The following is a 19,830-nucleotide window of genomic DNA, read 5'->3' on the forward strand; positions in this document are numbered from 1 at the left end:
ATGAAAGGTGATTCAAATTCACTTTTAAAAAAAGAAAAATGATGGGCCAGAACTGGGTTCAGCTTGGTTAAAACTGTGAGTCCCTTATTTGCATTAACCAATCAAAAGTCAAGCACCGAATGTGAGTGTCCCTGAGAAAACAAGACTGTCTGAAGACAAATCAAAAGTATTAGGAAGGTGGCCAGTAGTCATTCAAGACATGCTCTTACAGGAGTGACTAACTGCTGAAGTCTGCGGTTGACTCTTTTCATGAAAACAGGTTGGTCTGTAAAATTAAGTCAAGGACTATTATTCTCTTTTCCTACTTCAAAAAGGGTCAACTTGGCAATTGTAAATGATATCCACAAGGCGTTAAGCTTACTTCTTTGACTTTCAGTGGTCTTCCACTCAGACTATGCTTGTTTAGAACTTCAGCAGCTTTTTTCATGCTCTCTTCCATCTTGAACTCAACAACACTATGAAGAGTCAAAAGAAAATGAGTGAAAACAGTCCTACAACTTAGAAGACTCAATTGCCAGTAAGTAACTAGGCAATACTTACGCACATCCCTTTGGAAGAAGCCAAACACCAGTCAGAAAAGCAAGGAAAGGGGGAAAAAAAGAAAAGGGGAAAAAAAAGTAAGTATCAATGACAGCTAAAACAAATTTAAAAATATGATTTAACAAGGTTAGTTTTGTTTTTTTTTAATTAACCCTTCTATAAAGGAAAGCTGATAAAGATGCCTTGCCTAGCCATCCTTATTAAAAGCTGGGCTCCTTAATATCTCATTTTCCTACACATTACACCAGCATTGTACTAGTTTCTGAAGTTATAATAAGCAGACCTAAATTCAGATTCTCCAAGAAATCGCACAAGCTTTAGATCTGCTTCCCTCTGTACTCAAATCAATTCCTTACCATGTTCCTCTTAAATCCATCCCTTCCATAAATTAAGCTCATCCTATTGATTATTCTAAACCATTCTATTGCACAACAGAAAAGTTTATTTTCTCTTTAAACGCTGCCAATTTTATATGTTCAGGTTTTAAATATTTGATTTATAATTTACTGGCATAAAGGCAACTTTTCAGAATCTTTGGGTCACACAACTTTCAAATTCAGCAAACAACCAAGAGTAACATTTTCTAGACAAAGAACACACGTTTTACATTAATATACCACCGCTAAAATTCCATGCATAATTCACACACAGCCAATTCCTCTGTTAACAAAGAGACAATGCTGCTATTGGTCCCCAGTTATCCAAATTGGTCATCCAAACAGAATACCAAAAAGCTCTTTTGGCCAGCCATTTGGAAAAGCGGGACTCCCATTTGCAAATCCCCTCCCACCCCACTCAAATGTTTGGCAAAATCAAACATAACTACTGTAACATGAGCACTCACTACCTTCCTGATTTCATTCGATTCCACGCTACCATACAGTTACATTTTTCATGTAGTAAATCCACAGAAGAAATTCTCTCAAACACTTACCCTTGACTTTCCTTCAGCGTCCATTAAGAGCTCCACGTATGTTACCTCACCAACTACAAATCAGTTTCCAGACGACACATAAACCAAGGGAGAAAAGCCAAGAAAACAATGGGAATTTAGAACAATCATCAGCAACCTTGTATGGAGCCTCTGCCTTATAAGAAAGCCCAGAAACACTCCATATTCTCTAAACCACCAAACTAGGCATTACAGGTGTGCAGTAAAAGGTGAAAACGCGTTAACAATATGTCCTTGATTTTCCTCCCACCACAAACAAACTATTTCCACAGATTTCCATGTCAATTTCCCTGACTGGAATACTCATTCATGACTAGAGGCAATCCAAATCTACAGGAAATTAGTCTGCATGGTTCACTTTTTTGGGGAAGGGCAGAAAACAGTTTTACACATACACTGGTGAAAGAAGGTAAACAACACACAAGTTTAAAGGCCACTGAACTGAGCTCAAATGCTAAAATACAAGAAAGTGTGTGTATGCTCAAAGGCACACACACAGCCAGGGCCAACTTCACGGGTGTGCAACCAGTGCAATCAAAGGATGATCCCATGCTCAGGAGGGCCACGCATCTGGTTTAATGCTCAGTTGTTGCTATCTCAAGATTAATTTTTAAAATAGGCCCTGCATTTTCATTTGCACTGGGCCCTACAGATGACACAGCCGGTCCTCCACATCACACTAGGCTCCAACATTATTACAAGTGGGATGTTTGATTATATGAACACAAACCCAGACAGAGCAGCATCTGGATTCTCTTCAGTGACTTACACTAGGCTTTATTCTTGCTGCTTTTCAAACCTCCCCATAAAATGACACAAATTCAAAATTAGGGCTTAATTTTTATCTACAACAGTTAAACAGACTCACGTAATTCTTACCTACACAATAGGGGGGAAAAATCATTTCAGAAAGATTTCGCAGCTTTTCCTCAAGGTTTGGATTGCCAATTCATGACCACCATAACCAGATTTAAGAATCCATCAAGAATACCACCACCAAAATGGCTGCTGAATTTGAAGATGGCACACAGAAAACAGAAATTTAAAGCAAAAACTTTGAGAAAATCTCTAAATAGCTCTCCAAAGTCAAGGAAGGGCTTTATTTCCTCAGGAATATTTTAAGGATTATCTTTTACGAGGTTATGGTCTTCTCCAGTTGAGTTTTTAAGTTTAGCAGTACAAAGGGTAAAAAAATTAAAATAAAATAGCCCACTAAATGGGCTTTGACAAGCCCTGTCTATTTCAACTCCTGTTTTCAAAGGAATTTTAAATTAACATGTTAAAAAGGGATTTAAATTAAAGATTTATTTTCTTTTTCTAAGATTAACAATTTTAAGGGCATATTTATTAATATATTTGCATGGTGCTTGAAGGCAAGAAGGCCAAGTGTTCTAAGTTTAAGTCTTACCTTCCTTGTCCTCTCCTGAAATGTGACAGAACCAAACCCACACTTTGCACAGACAGAAAGGAAAGAGAATTAGTGCAAAGGAGCAAAGAAAGGAAAACAGGAGAGACCAGTAAAGTTTACCTTTTTAAGTATGTATTTCTGCAGGGCAAACTGAAAAATGATCCAGCATGATCACAGCCAATTCCAGTTGGACAAATTGGCTTTACTTTTACCCTTACAAAAGCAAAGCAACTCCCCAAAAGTGGCAGCTATTCCTGAGCCATGTTAAGAGCCATTTTTTTCAACAGCAGCAGCCATTTAAGGACCAACAATCCTTGTCTCTACTTTGAAGAAAATAACAAGTAGTTCAAAAACAGTGAGGACCAACCCCAAGCTTATTTCCTATAAGATGTGATCTACCACCTAATAACATTTAAATTTAAAAAAAAAAAACTAATACAGCAGCAACCATGTTGCCAGACCTCAAATATTGTTGCATTTGAAAAGTTTCTAGTCTGTGTCTATAAGGACACTTTATCAAAAAACTATTACCGCAACTTAGAAAACAGCAAGCCCAAACCAAACTTTTTTCTATGGTCATATCCCATTTTAACAAAAAAACAGGTTCACTTAGATCTTTTTCCACTTAACAGTCTAATGATAGCACAAACCTAACTTCAATTCTCTGCACCAAAAATCTGCTTAAAATGTCCTTTGTCCCCAATGACAGTTTTCTGTAAAGACAAAAAATTACAACATAAAAGTTCTACTTTGGCCAGAGAAGCAGCCATAGGTTAGGCAGTCATCTGTGGCCCCAACTGCTCCTGAGTACCACCAGGAGCTTAGTAACATTCCCATCTCTGCCCTGACAAACCTCACAGTCCAGAGACCTAAGTAAAACACTGTCAAAGCATCTGCAAGAGTTGCAAACTCATACTTCCATTTAGGAAGATAATAATTAAGTCTTTAGAAGACCACCTCTTTTGGTTCTATTAAAACAAAAATACCTGCTTAGAATAGTTAGTAAAACTACAATACAAATTTGAAGGCAAAATTTGCTGAGCATACAAATGCAGTGCAATGAAATTTAGAAGAGCAAACTTTCCAGAACAGATTATAGTTAGGGTTAAAGAGGCAGAGTCAACAACTTGGCATAGCACTCTCAGAGAAATTGAACTCAGTTATTAATGAAAAATTATCATCACTCCTCTCCCTCCCTTTCTGAACATGAATAGAATCCAAAGAATGGGCTGCTAAGGTGGATTCTATTGTGCTTTAAACATCAAAATATCTAAATGAAAAAAACTAGTAAGACTTTGAAAATCTAATGTCAAATGTATCATCTATATTTTGAAATGCTCTAAGAAATCATTTTTAGCCAACATTTAAGGGGATCACTGAAAGTACTACTTCAGGAATAAAACCCCTCATAGGGCTAAGTAGATGAGCAAACTCTAAAAAATGCAGATAATCCCTCTGGAGCTACTTTGAATTTAACACTCCTGCACATCTATCACAAAGAGCATCTGTCTTTGCAATCCCATTTACTGTTCAAGTCTGAAATGAAACCCCCACCCCCCAAAAAAACAAACAAAAACAGAGTACAGAGACTAGAGCATCACTGAAGAGAATTCACACATAATAAGACCTTAACATTAAAACATACGGAGGTGAGGTGAGGGGAGCACTCTCAAGCAGGGCATGTTATCAAACATTTTTCACTAATGGGCACACAAAATAAATGTACATTTTAATTTGAAGGCTTTTTTCTTTAATACAGAAAAACAATTATTCTACACAACAATGAATATTTGACCTTTGGGCAAGTTAGAAAATTACTGAGCCCATGCTTGCTCCTAATTCCACATTCTACGGAGAGTACTACCTCTATAGCTAGACCAAAGACCACACAGTAAGCCAGGAGAGTTGCACTGCTGGGGTGCAACCGAAGTATTCACATATCAACTCTTCTGTGTAACAGGCTTTCTAATGCAGTCTGAATTTTCAACAAGAGAAAATATGAAGGAGCCAAGTAGACTGGGCGAGGATTTTATGTAAATAGAAAATAAAGTTGTGCCACATACACACAATGCGGGTTATCTTCATAAGCCAACTGAGGCTTTCGGTGGAGGACACTTGCCCTCTGGGCCTTAGTTTTCTGTCAGCTGGAATGTGAAACTTACTTAAAACAATGCATTAAGTAATAACAGAAGGATTAAGGGGCTTAAAGAAATCTTTGCTTACACAAATTAAACTGACTGCTGCTGAACTTGAGATTGACTGAGAGTAAACTACATCACTGACCTTCCTTTCTTCCTCAAACTGAGCTCCATGTTTACTTAATGCTGGTGCAGCTCAGTCCTGCCTCTGTTGCAGCTGCCCCACCTTGATGCTGCCCACTCCCTGGTTAGGCCAGGAGGACAAGCAGCCAACAGATGACATTTCTTTATCCAGATACGACAGGACACACAGTCCTTATGGTCAAACACTTTAAAATATGTAACTCTAGCTTCCAAGTGATACGAACTAGATAGGTATGGAATGTTAAGTCACACTCAAATCTCCAATTCAAATTTTACAATGGCTCCCAATTTTTTTTTTTCAATCCCTCAATTCTGGTGTTCACAGCAGCTATTTGTTCATATAATACCTCCATTAAAAAACTAACCCCTCCCCTTAGCATTAGCAAGGAGAGGAATAATTAACAGCTTAAAAGGTAACCACACAAGCCAAATTTTGCTCTCTGCCTAGAGCCGGTATCAAATCTTGGGGCGTATTTCTGTCCTCTCCCATTTCTCAGCAAGCTTTTCCTCCATTTCCCAATAAATTCTTTTCACTGGCAAAAAAAAAAAAAGCAACAACAACAGCATAGAGCACTAACCCAATTGCTCACAGATACTAATCAGTGAGAAGGATCTATTTTTTGTAGTAGATACAACATAAAAAATTCAAAATACAAAAACAAAAAATAAACTAAGCATGGGGGGAGATGTAGCTCGGTGGCTGAGTGCTTGCTTCCCATGTACACGGTCCTAGGTTCAATTCCAGGTACCTCCTAAAAAAACAAAAAAAAAACAAAAACAAAAAACAAAAAAATCTAAGCATGAAACAAAAACTATGGGCTCTAGTTAATAGTAAAATTATATAGTAATGTCTTATCAATTTTGTCAAAGGGATCAAACTAATGCAAAATGTTAAAAGGGAAAATCATGCATGGGGGGGTCTATGAGAACTCTTTCTGCATGATTTTCCTGTACAACTTCAGCTGCCCTAATTTTTAAAAATTAAAAGAAAAACTGTTATAAACAGCTGGGAAAAAATAAAATAATGGGAGACATACTGGTACCTGAATACAGGAAATATAGTGTGACAAAACTCACTGGAAGTTTTCTGCTTTCCCACTTAAAAGCATTACAAAATAAGGCAGAGTTTTCGTCCATGTTTTTGAGAAAGGGGACATTTCACTGTCAAAGTAGTTTTGTTTTGTCTTTCTAACAGGTATTTCCTGGCAATGGTGGAGTATTTTCATTCCCTGAGGGGGGAAAGTATTGTCCTTTTATATTACAAATACTATTTGAAAATATATTAACATTAATATACTTAATGAAAGAAACTAGACAAAAGGTACTATTGTTTTACTCCATTTATAAAAATATATAAATACAAATAAATTAGAAAGTTGGAAGCAATAGCAGCTATGTACGGCAGGGGAAGCATAGAGAGACTGAGAAGTGATTAAGGGATAAAACATTTTTGTCTGTTTTTTATTACTATTATTTTCATTGGAATAATAAAAATGCTCTAATAATGACTGAAGTGATGAATGCACAATTATGTGATTATACCAAACACCACTGATTGTATACTTTGGGTGAACTGTATGCTTTATTAATAAAGCATTAATAAGAGAGAGTTTTAGTCAATATAAGGGGGACAACAGCCAAGTATGATCCAAGTAAGGACAATACCTTTCCTGTCTCATCCTGGCAGTTAGAGCAGGAAGGGGAAAGCTGGGAATAGGTGATGACAGAAAGAGCAGGTTAAATTCAAAGGGCTGTGAAAACAGCATTTAATCCTTGTCACTGACTGATATGATAGAAGGGAGTTTGGGCAAAAAGAAAGAAAATGAAGCTCTCAATACATTTTCTCTTCAAAATCAGCAATGTTGACTTCATGATAGTGCCACTAGATAGCTGGCACCAAACAATTTTTGTGATTCTATCTGGGGGAAAGGCTATGTACATAATCAATTCATAGAGAGAGAGAGCGAGCGAGAGAGAGAGATTATGAATATATAGGATCTCCTAGCATACTACTAAATGTTTGGCATAAATTAATACAATCACTGTATTTTTTTTAATAAAAATTAAATGCAGAAAGATACACTTGGTGTCAAAAAGGGGGAAGATGGGAATCAAGGAAGGGTATGTGGGACAATCTCAGGCATGATTAACCTTAGAAAGGTTGTCAACTTGCCATCTAAAAGATGGCAAGCTACTTTAGTTTTGAGAGGCTGCAGTTAGACAGTGATGCAATGACAGAAAACTCCATATCTTAAAGCTGAGGATAAATAATTTTTGCTCTTATTCTAACTAGTTTCCCAAGTGACAAAGCAATAGGACTCCAATTCCATCAGGGATTGACTCCTAAAACGTAGACTAATAAACAATGGCTGGATTACAACAGACCAAATCTCTACGGTTTGTCTACTCTAGGGATTATTTTGAGACTAATGTTTTTTAAGAGTGTTAAGTGCCTCTGTCTGCAGGTCTTTCCTGCACAGTAACAAGTCTTCAAAAAATTTAAAAATCTCAAGAAATTTCAAGTATTTCAAATAACCATTAAAACATTTCTGGTATAAGACATGAGTAAAAATATACTTTAGAAGTTAACAATGAAAATAATATTTCTTAAGAAGTCATATATAAAAGGTAAAATTTCTTACAACTTCACATACTGAGAATAAGCATTTTTACTAAAAAGATTATCTTTCTTTTATGAATTCCTTTACCCACAATCTAATACTGCTAATAATTTAATTAAACAGCAAAGTAATTGATTTTAACCAGTACAGAGGAGCTCTAAACAAGAACATTTTAAGGTTCATTAAAAATAACTGATTTACTGCACACCTGTAATTCTAAATTACACCACCAAAAATACACTGAAAGGGCTGAGCCAGGGCATTCATAGCAGTATGCCAGGGGAATATGAGAACCAGTTTGGAAGTATCTGAATAAGCCACCAGGCTGGCTCCACACTTTAGTACAGTGCAATAGTAAATTGAGGTGAACTGCTTCTACACCCAGAAACATCATGGCTGCTGCTGCTACCAGCTTTAAGGCTTCCAAAACTGAATTACTGAATGGTAAAGCAGTAAAAATGTCACCTACTTAATCCATTATGTCCCAAAACTGGTTCACACACTCCAAAAAATGAAAAAAATAATTTGGCCTGCAATCTCTTACAAAATTCTAACAGTTGCATTTTCAAAGCCACATTCCTGGTTCTTGGAACTACTATACCTTATTATCAATAGAAATATCATTTCAGCGGGTCAACCAAATCACAAATACACAAATTTGGGGGTTATTCCAAAAACTAATTCGAATGAAACCCAACTGTACTGTACAGAAATTCTAAGCTTGTATTGAAGCAGCAGTCCCAAAAACCAAGAACACTGCATCTGGGATGCCACATGACACGCCCTTCAGACAAAAAGAAGAAACTTCACTCTTGCCCTAGGAGCATTTGCAGGAATGATTTGGCCGATCAAGGCAGGAAAACAAATCTCACACCAGAACGTTTTACCATCCATGTAATCTGGAGAAAATACCACATGGGAGCAGCATTCATGGCACTTAAGACTGCATGTAGAGGTTCACTTTGTCTAGCATTTCTTTCATGCCATGGTCAAATTAAGTGATGGGACAATGATGGCAGTGGGCCATTTATAATTTCAAAACCCAATGCTGGGAGCACCAGTGCACATACAAAATGGCCTATCCAAGTGCTATCTCTGTCACAAATGTTAATCGTTTTACAAATCAAGCTCACATCTGTTTTCATTATGAATGTTCCAGAAAACCAGTATCATTCAGTCCTTCAAAAGGATTCCATTAAGGGTAGTTTGAGTCTAGATTTCCCTTGAGGGGAGACCTCAGGGATTATACAAATTGTTCTCTATCAAGTTTGGCCTAAACCAGGGCTGAGCAATCTCTTTAGTCCTGAGTACCACCAGCAGGGCCAAGAATCAGAAAAGAAAGGAAAGAAGACAAAGGCAGAACTGAGCGTGGAGAGGAAGAGGACTGCACATGGTGCACAAAGGGAGGTGGGGCAGAGGACCATCAGGTGTGGCCTCCTCAGACCTCCTGGTGGCAACAGAGCCTTGGTTGCTTCCTCTGCCCTAGACCAGAATTTGGACACCTTAAATACTAGGTAATATTTTTATAATTTAGAACCTAAGCAGCACAATTCCAACTACCAAATTTTAATCCCAGAAAGACGTCCACCAAATTTAAGCCAACTACCTTCCCACCAGAATTTAAGTTAAAAAAAGGAAAAACAAAAAACAAAAAAAAACTCTCCTACCTAATGTATTCAAAAAATTTCCTTAACACAAAAAAATCTCCCCTCAAGCTCAATCAAAGCCCTATTATATATTAAGCCAGTAAAATCATTTGTAGGCCAAGAGATCACACAAACCACCCTGTTTGAAACACAGGTGCATGACCACAAAAAAAGGGGGAGCTTAACTTTCCAGCCTAGACAGAACACAGCTCTATCCAGAAGAGCTTCCACTAACAAAAATAACCAAGGAATTAGCCACAGAAAAGATGACACACCAACCTTCTTACCCTACTCAACTACCAGTACCATTACCTTTTTCTTTAACCAGATCTTTAAGTGACTGCCATTTCACATCAAAAGGTATGTTTGTAATGAAGGCTCTGTATCTTTTAGTTGGATTGGCATATGGCTCAAAGCGATTGCCTCCTCTCTTTATGTTTTTCTCCTTCCTCTTCTCATTCTGAGTAGGCCGTTCCCCTTCACTGAATTCAAAAGAGAAAAAAACAAAAAGGTTCATGTGTTAGCACAACCTGAAAAAGACGATATTTGCTTTACCAAGTTTACAATTCCACACAAAATTACATGCAACTTGAGATTAATGTTGGTTTTGATTTGGGACAAACCAAAATGCCACACAGGACAGAAAGCTGCGTTAGAGTGCTTTTTAAAATCCACATATTAAGACACAATTCCAAGAAAAGTGCCCGCACTTCTATGGGGCTGTATAGTAACAAAGAAGAGTGAGTGAGGTGCGGTGCCAAATTCATGCCCAAGGAACCTTAATTCTATGACAACCAGGAAGAGAGAAGGTAAGATTTACAAGATTTCAAAGACAGAATATGAGGTGGTACACATAAGGTCAACCAGTTTTAGTCTCACAAATAAAAATGTCTTTTGTTGCACTAGAGAGGAAAAAAAGAAAAAAAATAGTGCTCTATGCAACCATAATACTCTGAAGCAATAAGAATAGATAAAAGACTTAGCAAACAATCTCACCTTCAGTAAAGAAGGGTGGCTACCTTTTCCGCATGCCCTTTCCTGTTAACACCCTACCTTTGTGTGGCAGATGCCTTCACCCTGTAACAATTCATTTTTAAACACTATAGATAACAAATTTGGTTCAGAGTGGGACAAGAAAATTTCAAAAGAAACGCAGATTTTCAAGCACAGAACCAGACATCAGGCAATTTATGAACGGAAGCCAGGTCATCACACAGGGAAAACATTGGGCCAGTGTGTATCACACCACAGCAGGGCCCTTGCACTGACTAAATGGGGCTGTACCCTGCCTGAGCTGAGCGCTTGAATTAAGCCCTCCTATGACTACAGGAAGGCAACTCCTGAGAGCTAATGAGGAACTAGTAGAAAGCCAGCAGCCATAGAACACTGGCTTTGTGCCCTGCACATTCTGCATCACCAGCCTATGCTTTCTACCAGTGAAAACCCAGCAACTCCCAAACCACAGGCTCTAGCACAGACTTTATAATTCATGACAAAATTGGAAGAGGAAAGAAACCAAACAAGACTATAGTATTAATGATTTTTATAATTGTATTTATTAAACTAAAGGAGTAGCCTTATTCTGGTATATGCCTTCCCCCCTTTGGGATGGGGAAGGGTGTTCAAACACCAGATGACAGCTAGAGGATTTATTTTTAATCCACTTACTTGGAAAAATTATAAGTCAGCAACTCTTTTCTAGTCCCCAAAATTGTGTTTTATTTTTTAAACTAGTTCCTCATTTTCAAAATACAAGGGTACCAAGAATTCAACCAATGGCTTGAGCCCAGTGTATCATCATTCCAGCATTATACTCCACTTGACATAAAACTAAGGAAAGCAGCTTCTACTACGAGCTGAACTATACCAAAATGCAATAAATAAGACTTTTCTTCACACAGGGCTGGCAGATGAGGTAATTTTAGGGCCATTCCAATCTCCGGATTCCTAAAGCTCTTTATTAGGACTCACGTCTACTCAGGTTCACAACAGACCGTCCTCAGGCTAGATGAACACCCCAAAGCAGATCCCAAAGGAACCCATGACTGTCACAGAAGCCACCTGTCTATCTCATAAGGAAACTTTTGCACCGAAGTCTGCCAAAGAGACCATACTGTCAGTCTGCTACTCTTGGCAGATGATAATGAGGAAAGTGCCAATAAAAATTAATAGATATAAAATAAAATATATATCTTTAAATTTAATAAAATTGGTTTCTTTGGAAACTCCAGATATTTCATCGTTTACATTTAAAAACATGATTCTGGGATGTGCCGCAATGATGGAGGAGGTGGTTATGTGGGACGAGTGGGGGTGTGGGGTATGTGGGAACATCTTATACTTTTTAATGTAACATTTTATTTATCAAAAAATACGATAAATGGGGGAGGGGGAAGGGGAGAGAAATAAATCTTAAAAAAATATATGATAAGGGGGGTGAGGGTATATGGGGACCTCATTAATAAGGACAAAAAATTTTTTTTAAATATGATAAAAAATAAAAGCTCAAAAAAACATGGAAAAAGATATTTCTAAAAAATTAAAAAATTTAAAAATAAAATAAAAACATCATTCTAAAATAAAGTCCATGACACAATAAAGATTAAAAATCCCTGGAAATTTTAAAAGACTGCTCGGCTTACCTATTAGCAGTTACAAAGTATATAAATAGTTATAGTCAAAGCATGCAACAAAGTGTCTCATCCATAAGCTTCTAATATGTATGTGACTACATATATATATAGATATAGATAGTCTTGAGGTACCAGGGCTGGGGACTGAACCTAGGACCTCTTAAGTGAGAAGCCAGCACTCAACCACTGAGTCACATCAAATTCCCTCAGTTGTTTTTTTTTCATTTGTTTGCCTATTGTTTTTGTCTTTGTTTTTAGGAGACACTGAAAACTAAACCTGGGACTTCTCATGTGGGAAGCAGTGCTCAACTACTTGAGCCATATCTACTCCCCTCTCCTGATGTATGTTAAATAAGCTAAAACTGTAATAACAAATCTAACCAAGAGGCTGGATATTTCCTTTAGCATTACTCCACATCCCATAGCTCACAATCCAAAAAGCAGTTCACTAGGTATTATGCCCCATGGTGTGGGCACAGCCCCACTGTAACTCGATCCTTCTCCGGCTAATCATCTCATCTCTCTCACAGAAGGAAAAATAAGGAATTAGAAACATCTATAGTCACTTTTAGCTTAAAAAATTAAAAACCGACCTCTCTGTAACTTTACTGATCACCACCATCAATTCTTGCTAAAATTGGAGAAAATGTCCCACTCAAAACACATCATGTGTAAGTGTACCTGACATCATCGTGTTAAGAGTAGTGTCCTGAAAAGTTCATTTTTAAAAAACCCAATCCTATTTTCTCACTTAGCATTAGGATAAAACTGGAGGAATAATCTTCAGAGAAAATTCTAGCTGTAAGATATAAAGAATACTTAACTTTGAAAGTCTTTTATAAGTACATTTTTATAGGAGGATTATAATTTGGCAGCACTGACTTAAAAAGATTTTTATCCTAAATACCCAAATTTGGAATATAAGAGATCAAAATGAAGCTTCTGAATAATCAATGACACAGAAAATGCTTATTTAAAGGGAGAATCCAAAATTATCTACAGCATTTTCTAATACAAAACACTTCTGTACTGTTAGCTATCTTTTCTGAAAACAAAATGAAAGTACTTCAGGAATTTATAAATTATCTAAATCAGGATCCATAAAAGAAAAAAATTGATAAACTGGACTTTAAAATTAGACCTCTACTCTTTGAAAGAAAGAAAATGAAAAGGCATGCCACAGACTGGGAGAAAATATTTGCAAGGTCTATATCTGAGAAAAGACATATCCAAAATATATAAAGAACTCTCAAAATTCAACAAGAAACCAAGCAACCCAATTTTTTGACATGGGCAAAAGATTCAGACACTTTACCAAAGATGTATGAATTATGACAAATAATCACTTGCAATGAAGCTCAATATCATTAGGGGAATGCAAATAAAGAAAATCACGACCTACACACCTATTAGAATGGCTAAAATTAAAAAGTGACCATAAAAAGTGTCAGTAAAGACAACAAGGAAATGTGTGGAACGGTACAATCACTTTGGAAAACAGTTTGCCAATTTCTTATGATGTTTAACATACACCTGTCATATGACCTACTCCTAGATATTAACCCAAGAAGAAAAAAAGCATATATCCATTCAAAGACTTGTACACAAATGTTTAGAGCAGCATTATTTATAACACCCCAAAGCTAGAAATTCAAAACATCCACCAACAGCAGGTAAATGAACAAACTGTAGTATAACCATACAATGAAATAATAATCAGCAATAAAAAGGAATGGGCTATTTGATACATGAAACAACATGGATGAATCACACAACAAAAATTCTGCTAAAAGAAGTCAGACAAAAAAGGAGTACATAATGTATGATTTGATTTATATAAAATACTGGAAAACGCGAATTCATCTTTATGTAGCAAGGTTTGTCCTGTGTACTATAAGATGTTGAGTAGCATCCTTGCCTTCTACCCATAAGTTGCCAGTAGCAAGCACCTACTATACCTCCATGATGACAAAGATAAAAAACATCTTCAAGACCCTACCCAAATATCCCACAGGGGCAAAATCACCCCAGAGTGAACCACTGATCTATACAGGAAAGCTGAACAAGGGTTTCTTGGGGATGGGAGAGTTGGTGAAGGGAGGAGTCAGATGATTGCAAAGGGGCTACAGGAAACTTCTGGAGGTGATAGGTATATTCTTTATCCTGACTGTGGTTATTTTATAGGTTCATGACAAAACTTATCAAATTGTACAGTCCAAATTAGTGTAGTTTATGGTGTCAATTACACCTCAATATAATTTTTTTTTAAGTTTAAAAAAAAAGTCTCAGGGGGAATGGATATAGCTCAGTGGTTGAGCACCTACTTCCCATGTACGTGTTCCTGAGTTCAATCTCTGGTACCCCCTAACATTAATAATAATTTCTCTTCAGGTTTGCTAAATTTCAAACCTAACACAATAATTTGACTTGTAACCCCAAAATAAGGTAACAAATCTATAACCTTTAAAGCCAACAGAAGCCACAACAGGCAATCTATCCTCAAAAGCTAAATGTCTTGGGGAAGGGGATTTGGTTCAACTGACAGAGCGTTCAAACCCAGGGCCTCCTGAACCATGTGGTAAGCTGGCCCACACACACTGTTGATGTGCTCAAGGTGTGCACTCTGCAAGGAGAGCTGCGCAGCCTGCCCAAGAGTGGTGCTGCACACGTGGAGAGCTGACGCAGCAACATGACCCAACAAAAAGGAGACAGACTCCTGGTGCCGCTGACAAGAATACAAGGGGACATAAAAGAAACAGTGAATAGAAAAGGGGGCGGGGGAGGGGGAGGGGGAGGCGGGAATAAAATAAAAAATAAATCTTAAAAAAAAAAAAAAAAGGCTAAATGTCTTACCAGTATTCTCTTTGCTAACTAGTTCTCAATTCCCAAATGCCAATGAAAACTGGATCTAGTTCTAGCACTCAATCACACACCCAAAGTTCTAAACAGACCAACATATTTAAAACTTTTTTTAAAACCTTTCTATCAATCTGCTTTTTCATAATACATTGAAAAACACAAGCGTAAAAAATATACATGATTTCAGAGCCACTGAAATGAGACTTACTGTGTTTTAATATGGCTTTGGAATTATGCCTCATGGTCTGGGTCCTTTGAAAAGTGGTAATTTAAAATGTCACTGCCCCACCATATTAGAATTATACTGCATTTAAAGACCTCAACTAACAAAAAAGATTAGGAGTGCCTACTCCACAAAAGGGCTGCAGTATTTACATGTAAAACAATGACCCCAAACTCCTCTTCACTTACCATTCTCATGCGTAAGACTCTCATTACTTTCAGGTTTCTCAATCAAGGCAAGTGTTGTTTGAAATGGTACCCCCAAAACCCTGAAACTCTAATCACATCTCCTGACAGACAAGGGCCCCTCTCCACAGTCCCCTTTGAGAACCATCCCTCATGCATGGTGATTCTTCAGAGTAATCCTTCCAGTCCTGAGCGTCTCCAAGGAATTTAAGATGTAGACAGCACTATACACAGTGCCCTTCTAACACCAGGTTTACCACTTAATCCACATGACTCAAGCACTTTCCCTCTCTGGCAGCTCACAGAGATGCTGTGAGAACCAACAAAGAACAGCAGAAGCAAAAAGCAGCCTGACAAATTTTCAGTCCAAAATGTAGAAGAGCTATTCACCTGCTATGTACTGCAGGTGAATAAGAGCTATTCTCTTCATTGGGTCTCAATTCCTTCATCTATAAAGGGAGGCCATTATCTATGCTGAAAGGGTTAAAGGAAGAGACGCTTGACATATGTAGCAACTATGGCAATGATCTATTTTCTTGAGGGAAGTAAAGAGGAGGGGGATTGACTCAGTCCTATCCTTCTAATGTTGCATCTACCAATTAGGCTTTAAAACAAGCCACCCAGAGCCATGACTGAGGAAATCAAGGGACTTGTGCTTATTACAGACTACCAGCTTTTAACTCAAGGACTTCAAAACATAGTAACGGGAGAGCCCATCTCACAAGCCAAAACAAAACAAACAAAAAAACAAGCAACCTAATCTCTGCACACTACTATCTCTTTCCCTAGCCATGAATAAAATCAAAGAGAGCAAACTGAAAGCTGGCAGCATGCCGCAAATAATCTAGAGTCCCTATTCCAATCTCCAGTTCACAATCTAATGTGCCTCAAAAATTCTTTTTATCAAGTATAGGATTATTTTTAAAGGTACTGCAAACACTTGAATCACTGCAAAACATAAAGAATCTGGTTTATAAAACCATGTAAATGACCATGTTTAGTGAGTAGTACTGAGGAAGCAGCAAGGGCCTTAGGGTTCCTGAGTTTTCTCAACTGGGGAGAGGGAGTTTCCTTAATTGTAAACAGAGTTAACACTACCATTACCTTCTTAGGGAGCTATACTAAATATGAACTTCAACTTTTAAAAAACCCAATCCATCTCAGTTTATGATTCAGCTACAAAATTAATCTGGAAGGGGAATAAGTCACTGACTTTAATATACAGGGTAACTTTTATATAAAAATCTGAAACATGTGGGCTATATCTTTTACACAAACCAAACCTGTCTATTTCTCTAAACAATGGTTTCCTCCCCCTGGCTAAATATATTCTCTGAATATTGACTGACTTTAGACAGATCAGATTTCTCATCAAAGTTAAACACCTCACACCCAGGAGAGAAAAAAACTGCAGAACAAGCCTTCCACCCTAGGGACCCTGATAGACTTCCTGGGCTCACTGGCTTTTTGGTCTACTGCACACCCCTGGTAGCCATACAGGCCAGAAAAACTAAGTTTCTACTTTCTTACTCACTTCCCATCCCTCAAAGGCTTTTCAAGACAAAAATTCAAATTCTTTAGCCATCCCTTTTCTCCTCTTTGATGGAACTTCACCACCACCACCCCCCAAAGGCCTAGGTGGGGGACTCACTCCTCTGTGCTCCCTCCTCTGGCCCTCCACTTGCTTCTATCACAGCATATACATCTTACTGAAAATCTATTAATGGGACTCCCCACTTTGGGCATGGACTTTTAAGAAGCTTTGTTTCTTGAACCCAAAAAAAAACAAGTTTTCCACCGGCCAAACAAAGAAGATCTAAGCGTTGCTAGCTTCTTAACGAATCCTTCTACTGAGCCAGTACTAAGATTCTTTCCAACAAGGGCTGTCTTATTTCTACCTTCAGGTTCTAAAAGTCCATGCATTGTTTGTCAAATGAATCAGTCTGAAATGACTACCTGAAAACAGTGGAAAATGTGAAATTCTTAAGAATGTACAGATGCTAAAATCTGTAACAAACTCAACTTTTCCCTGAGCATGGTTCTAAGAGGCACTCCACCAAAACTGTTGAAAACTGCTTTGAGAGAAAAAAATCCTAACAGAAAATAAATGTATCTTTAAAATCTTTAAATACCGCCCTCGAAAAACCCTCCTAGGCTTTCCCAGGCAGATGCGAAATAGTTAAAATGAACATCCGTTTCCAGCGTTTTCAATAGCAAAGTGTTGGGAATAATTATTAATAGAAGACGACTTTCTCTTGATTTCTGAGGACGAGTTACAATGGTGGTCCTAATTAAATGATACTTTTAGATATATCTTGTTCCTCCCTACCCAAGGAAAGAAAGGACCCGAATTTTTTCCCACCTAACAACATAGCTAGTTACGGAGAGCTCATTAACTTAAGTACTTTAACTACATTTGCTCGCTTAACCACCATAAATCTTGACAAGAGCACCGAAAACCCGGCTCTATGTTAACTTAATCACATTAAATATTTGTGGGAAATCAAATGTTTGTCCACCCTTCTTCCCTCGCTCCGCGAAAGCCGCTGGTCGAAGCCAATACATTTCTCGGCATCTCCTTCTCAAGTGAATGTAATCAGAATCAGCGGGTTTCGGGGATTCACTGGCAAATCTAAAAACCCAAGGACCGAGACAGAGATAGTGCCCTCATCTGGACTCGAAAAAGGTGATGGGGTCTGAATCTTATGTGTCGCCCCCCACCCCCAATGATAAACAATCTCCCTGCAATAGGAAAGAGGGTTTTTTCCACCCTTACTTTTTGTTTGTTTGTTTTTAAGGGCAAGAGCGGAACAGCAGGTCCGATCACTTCACAAATACCTACTGCGCACTTGGAGAGTAGGAGCGGGAAACCAGGAGCTCTTAGAGCCTGGCCCTGAGCGTGGGGCGAGGGGCGGTTCCAAGAGAGGCACTTCCCGCCGCCCGGCGGGAGGGACCGCGGGCACGCGGCGGTGGGGGCCAGGGGGAGCAGCGAAGGATGGGGGAGGCGCCGGCCGCGGCCTCGCGGCCCTGCCCGCCCCCATCCCCCTCCCCCGCCGCCGTTTATTAGGAGTGCCCGCGCGCGCGCTCCCTTCCCTCCCCGCCTTTACGGATCGGGAAACTGAGACCCCGGGCGGACTGGGTGGCGGGGCGGCGAAACCACGCGCCCAAGGTCACCTGACCAGCGAGCGGCTGAGCCGGGGCTCTCCAGCTCCGGGGCGCGCCATCACTGCCGCGAACCGAGGCCGGACCTGAAGCCTCGGCATCGTGGTCGGGCCCGGCCTGGAAGGGCTGAGGGGATTGAGGCTCGAGGTCTGGGAACAGGTGGCGACCCCTGAGGCGCTCCTGGGGTCACCTCCGTTCCCGGTGGGCCCCGCAGGGAAGGCCCGGGCCGAGGCCGAGGCCGAGGCCGCGCGGCAGAGAAGCCGCCAACAGATCTAACGGAGCCGCGGGCCGCCTCAAGGGGGCCCAGCCGGCGCAGAGAACAGTGAAATACTCACCCCTTGGGGCCCGGAGCCCCGTTGCCGCTCGGCACGCCGGGCGCGCCGCTCTCCTCCTCCATTTTGGGCTCCGTCGCCGCCACCTCGGCCGCCGCTTCGACCCCTGCCGCCATTTTCTCTGCGTCTGGGCTTTGTGTGAGGGAGCAAGCTGCTCTCCGCTGCGCCTGCGCGCTCACGTGACCCGGCGCGACCAGTAACGCCTGGGCGCGCCGCCTCCTTCTCCCGCCTCGTTCCTGGTCCGCCCGGGACACGCCCATGCTCCCGACACACCCCCGCCGTGCGCAGGCGCGTTCCGGCAGGTGCGATTCATTCATTCATTCCCGCAACAAATTTAGAGTAGGCACTTTGGGGATAATCCAGCCCGACCTCGAAATCTAGTAGGGGAGACATCGCTCCCACACCCGGACCTAGTCACTCCCAGCTTCCTGTAATCCGAGCTGGGACCAGAGAGACAGCAAAAGTTCTGTCTGGAGAGGGCTCCTGGAAGGTTCATTAGAACTTAGCTAGGCATGGGGGCCCGGGAAGTAAACCTGAAGCGCCATCTCTCTAAGCAAGTAGCATCCTGCACTAAAAGTAGCTGAGCTCTGTCCTGCCGTTCTCCCCAACCACATTGGGAGCTCCTGGGTTCAGGGCCCACAGCCGAAGTCTCTCTCACTGAACCCATCCTGACCAAGTATGTGCCCATGGGTGTTTCTTTATTGAATGAACAAACAAAACTCAAAACGTGATGGAAAAGATGAGCTACAGACTAGGAGATTCCATTAAGCTCAACTAGGGTTCCTTCCAGCCTGGCGCTGGGCCATGACTTGGTTCCGCTGCCCTGTGGGCTGTCAAGTGTCAACCTGTCTTCAGTCAGGACAGAGCTGTTCTGGGACTATGTTCTGGGAGAGACAATGGCTGGAGCCCAGGGAAGCATTCAGAGACCTCAGGCTCCCTTGCCCAGCAGCTCCCTTCCCTTTGATGTCTTTGAAACTTTGAAATGCT

General features: G+C 39.9%; 1 protein-coding gene across 9 annotated transcripts in view; it reads right to left on the reverse strand.

The window, feature by feature from the left end:
- HNRNPM (heterogeneous nuclear ribonucleoprotein M) overlaps positions 1–19,019 on the reverse strand; it is a 40,257-nt gene extending 21,238 nt beyond the window's left edge. For 7 of the 9 annotated variants that reach the window (XM_071209946.1, XM_071209947.1, XM_058281894.2 and 4 more), the window contains exons 1-2: positions 541–1,527; positions 362–455 (exon numbers count right to left, since the gene is read on the reverse strand). In XM_071209946.1, the coding sequence (XP_071066047.1) occupies positions 362–439 (78 nt within the window). In that variant the 5' untranslated portion in view covers positions 440–455; positions 541–1,527. Of the gene's footprint in view, positions 1–361; positions 456–540; positions 1,528–9,761; positions 9,932–18,846 lie in introns of those variants that run through there. The other 2 variants (XM_004454691.4, XM_071209948.1) reach the window with 2 other exon arrangements.
- Positions 19,020–19,830: the final 811 nt, after the last annotated feature.

Source organism: Dasypus novemcinctus, chromosome 19, assembly GCF_030445035.2.
Source record: "Dasypus novemcinctus isolate mDasNov1 chromosome 19, mDasNov1.1.hap2, whole genome shotgun sequence".
Taxonomy (NCBI): Eukaryota; Metazoa; Chordata; class Mammalia; order Cingulata; family Dasypodidae; genus Dasypus; species Dasypus novemcinctus.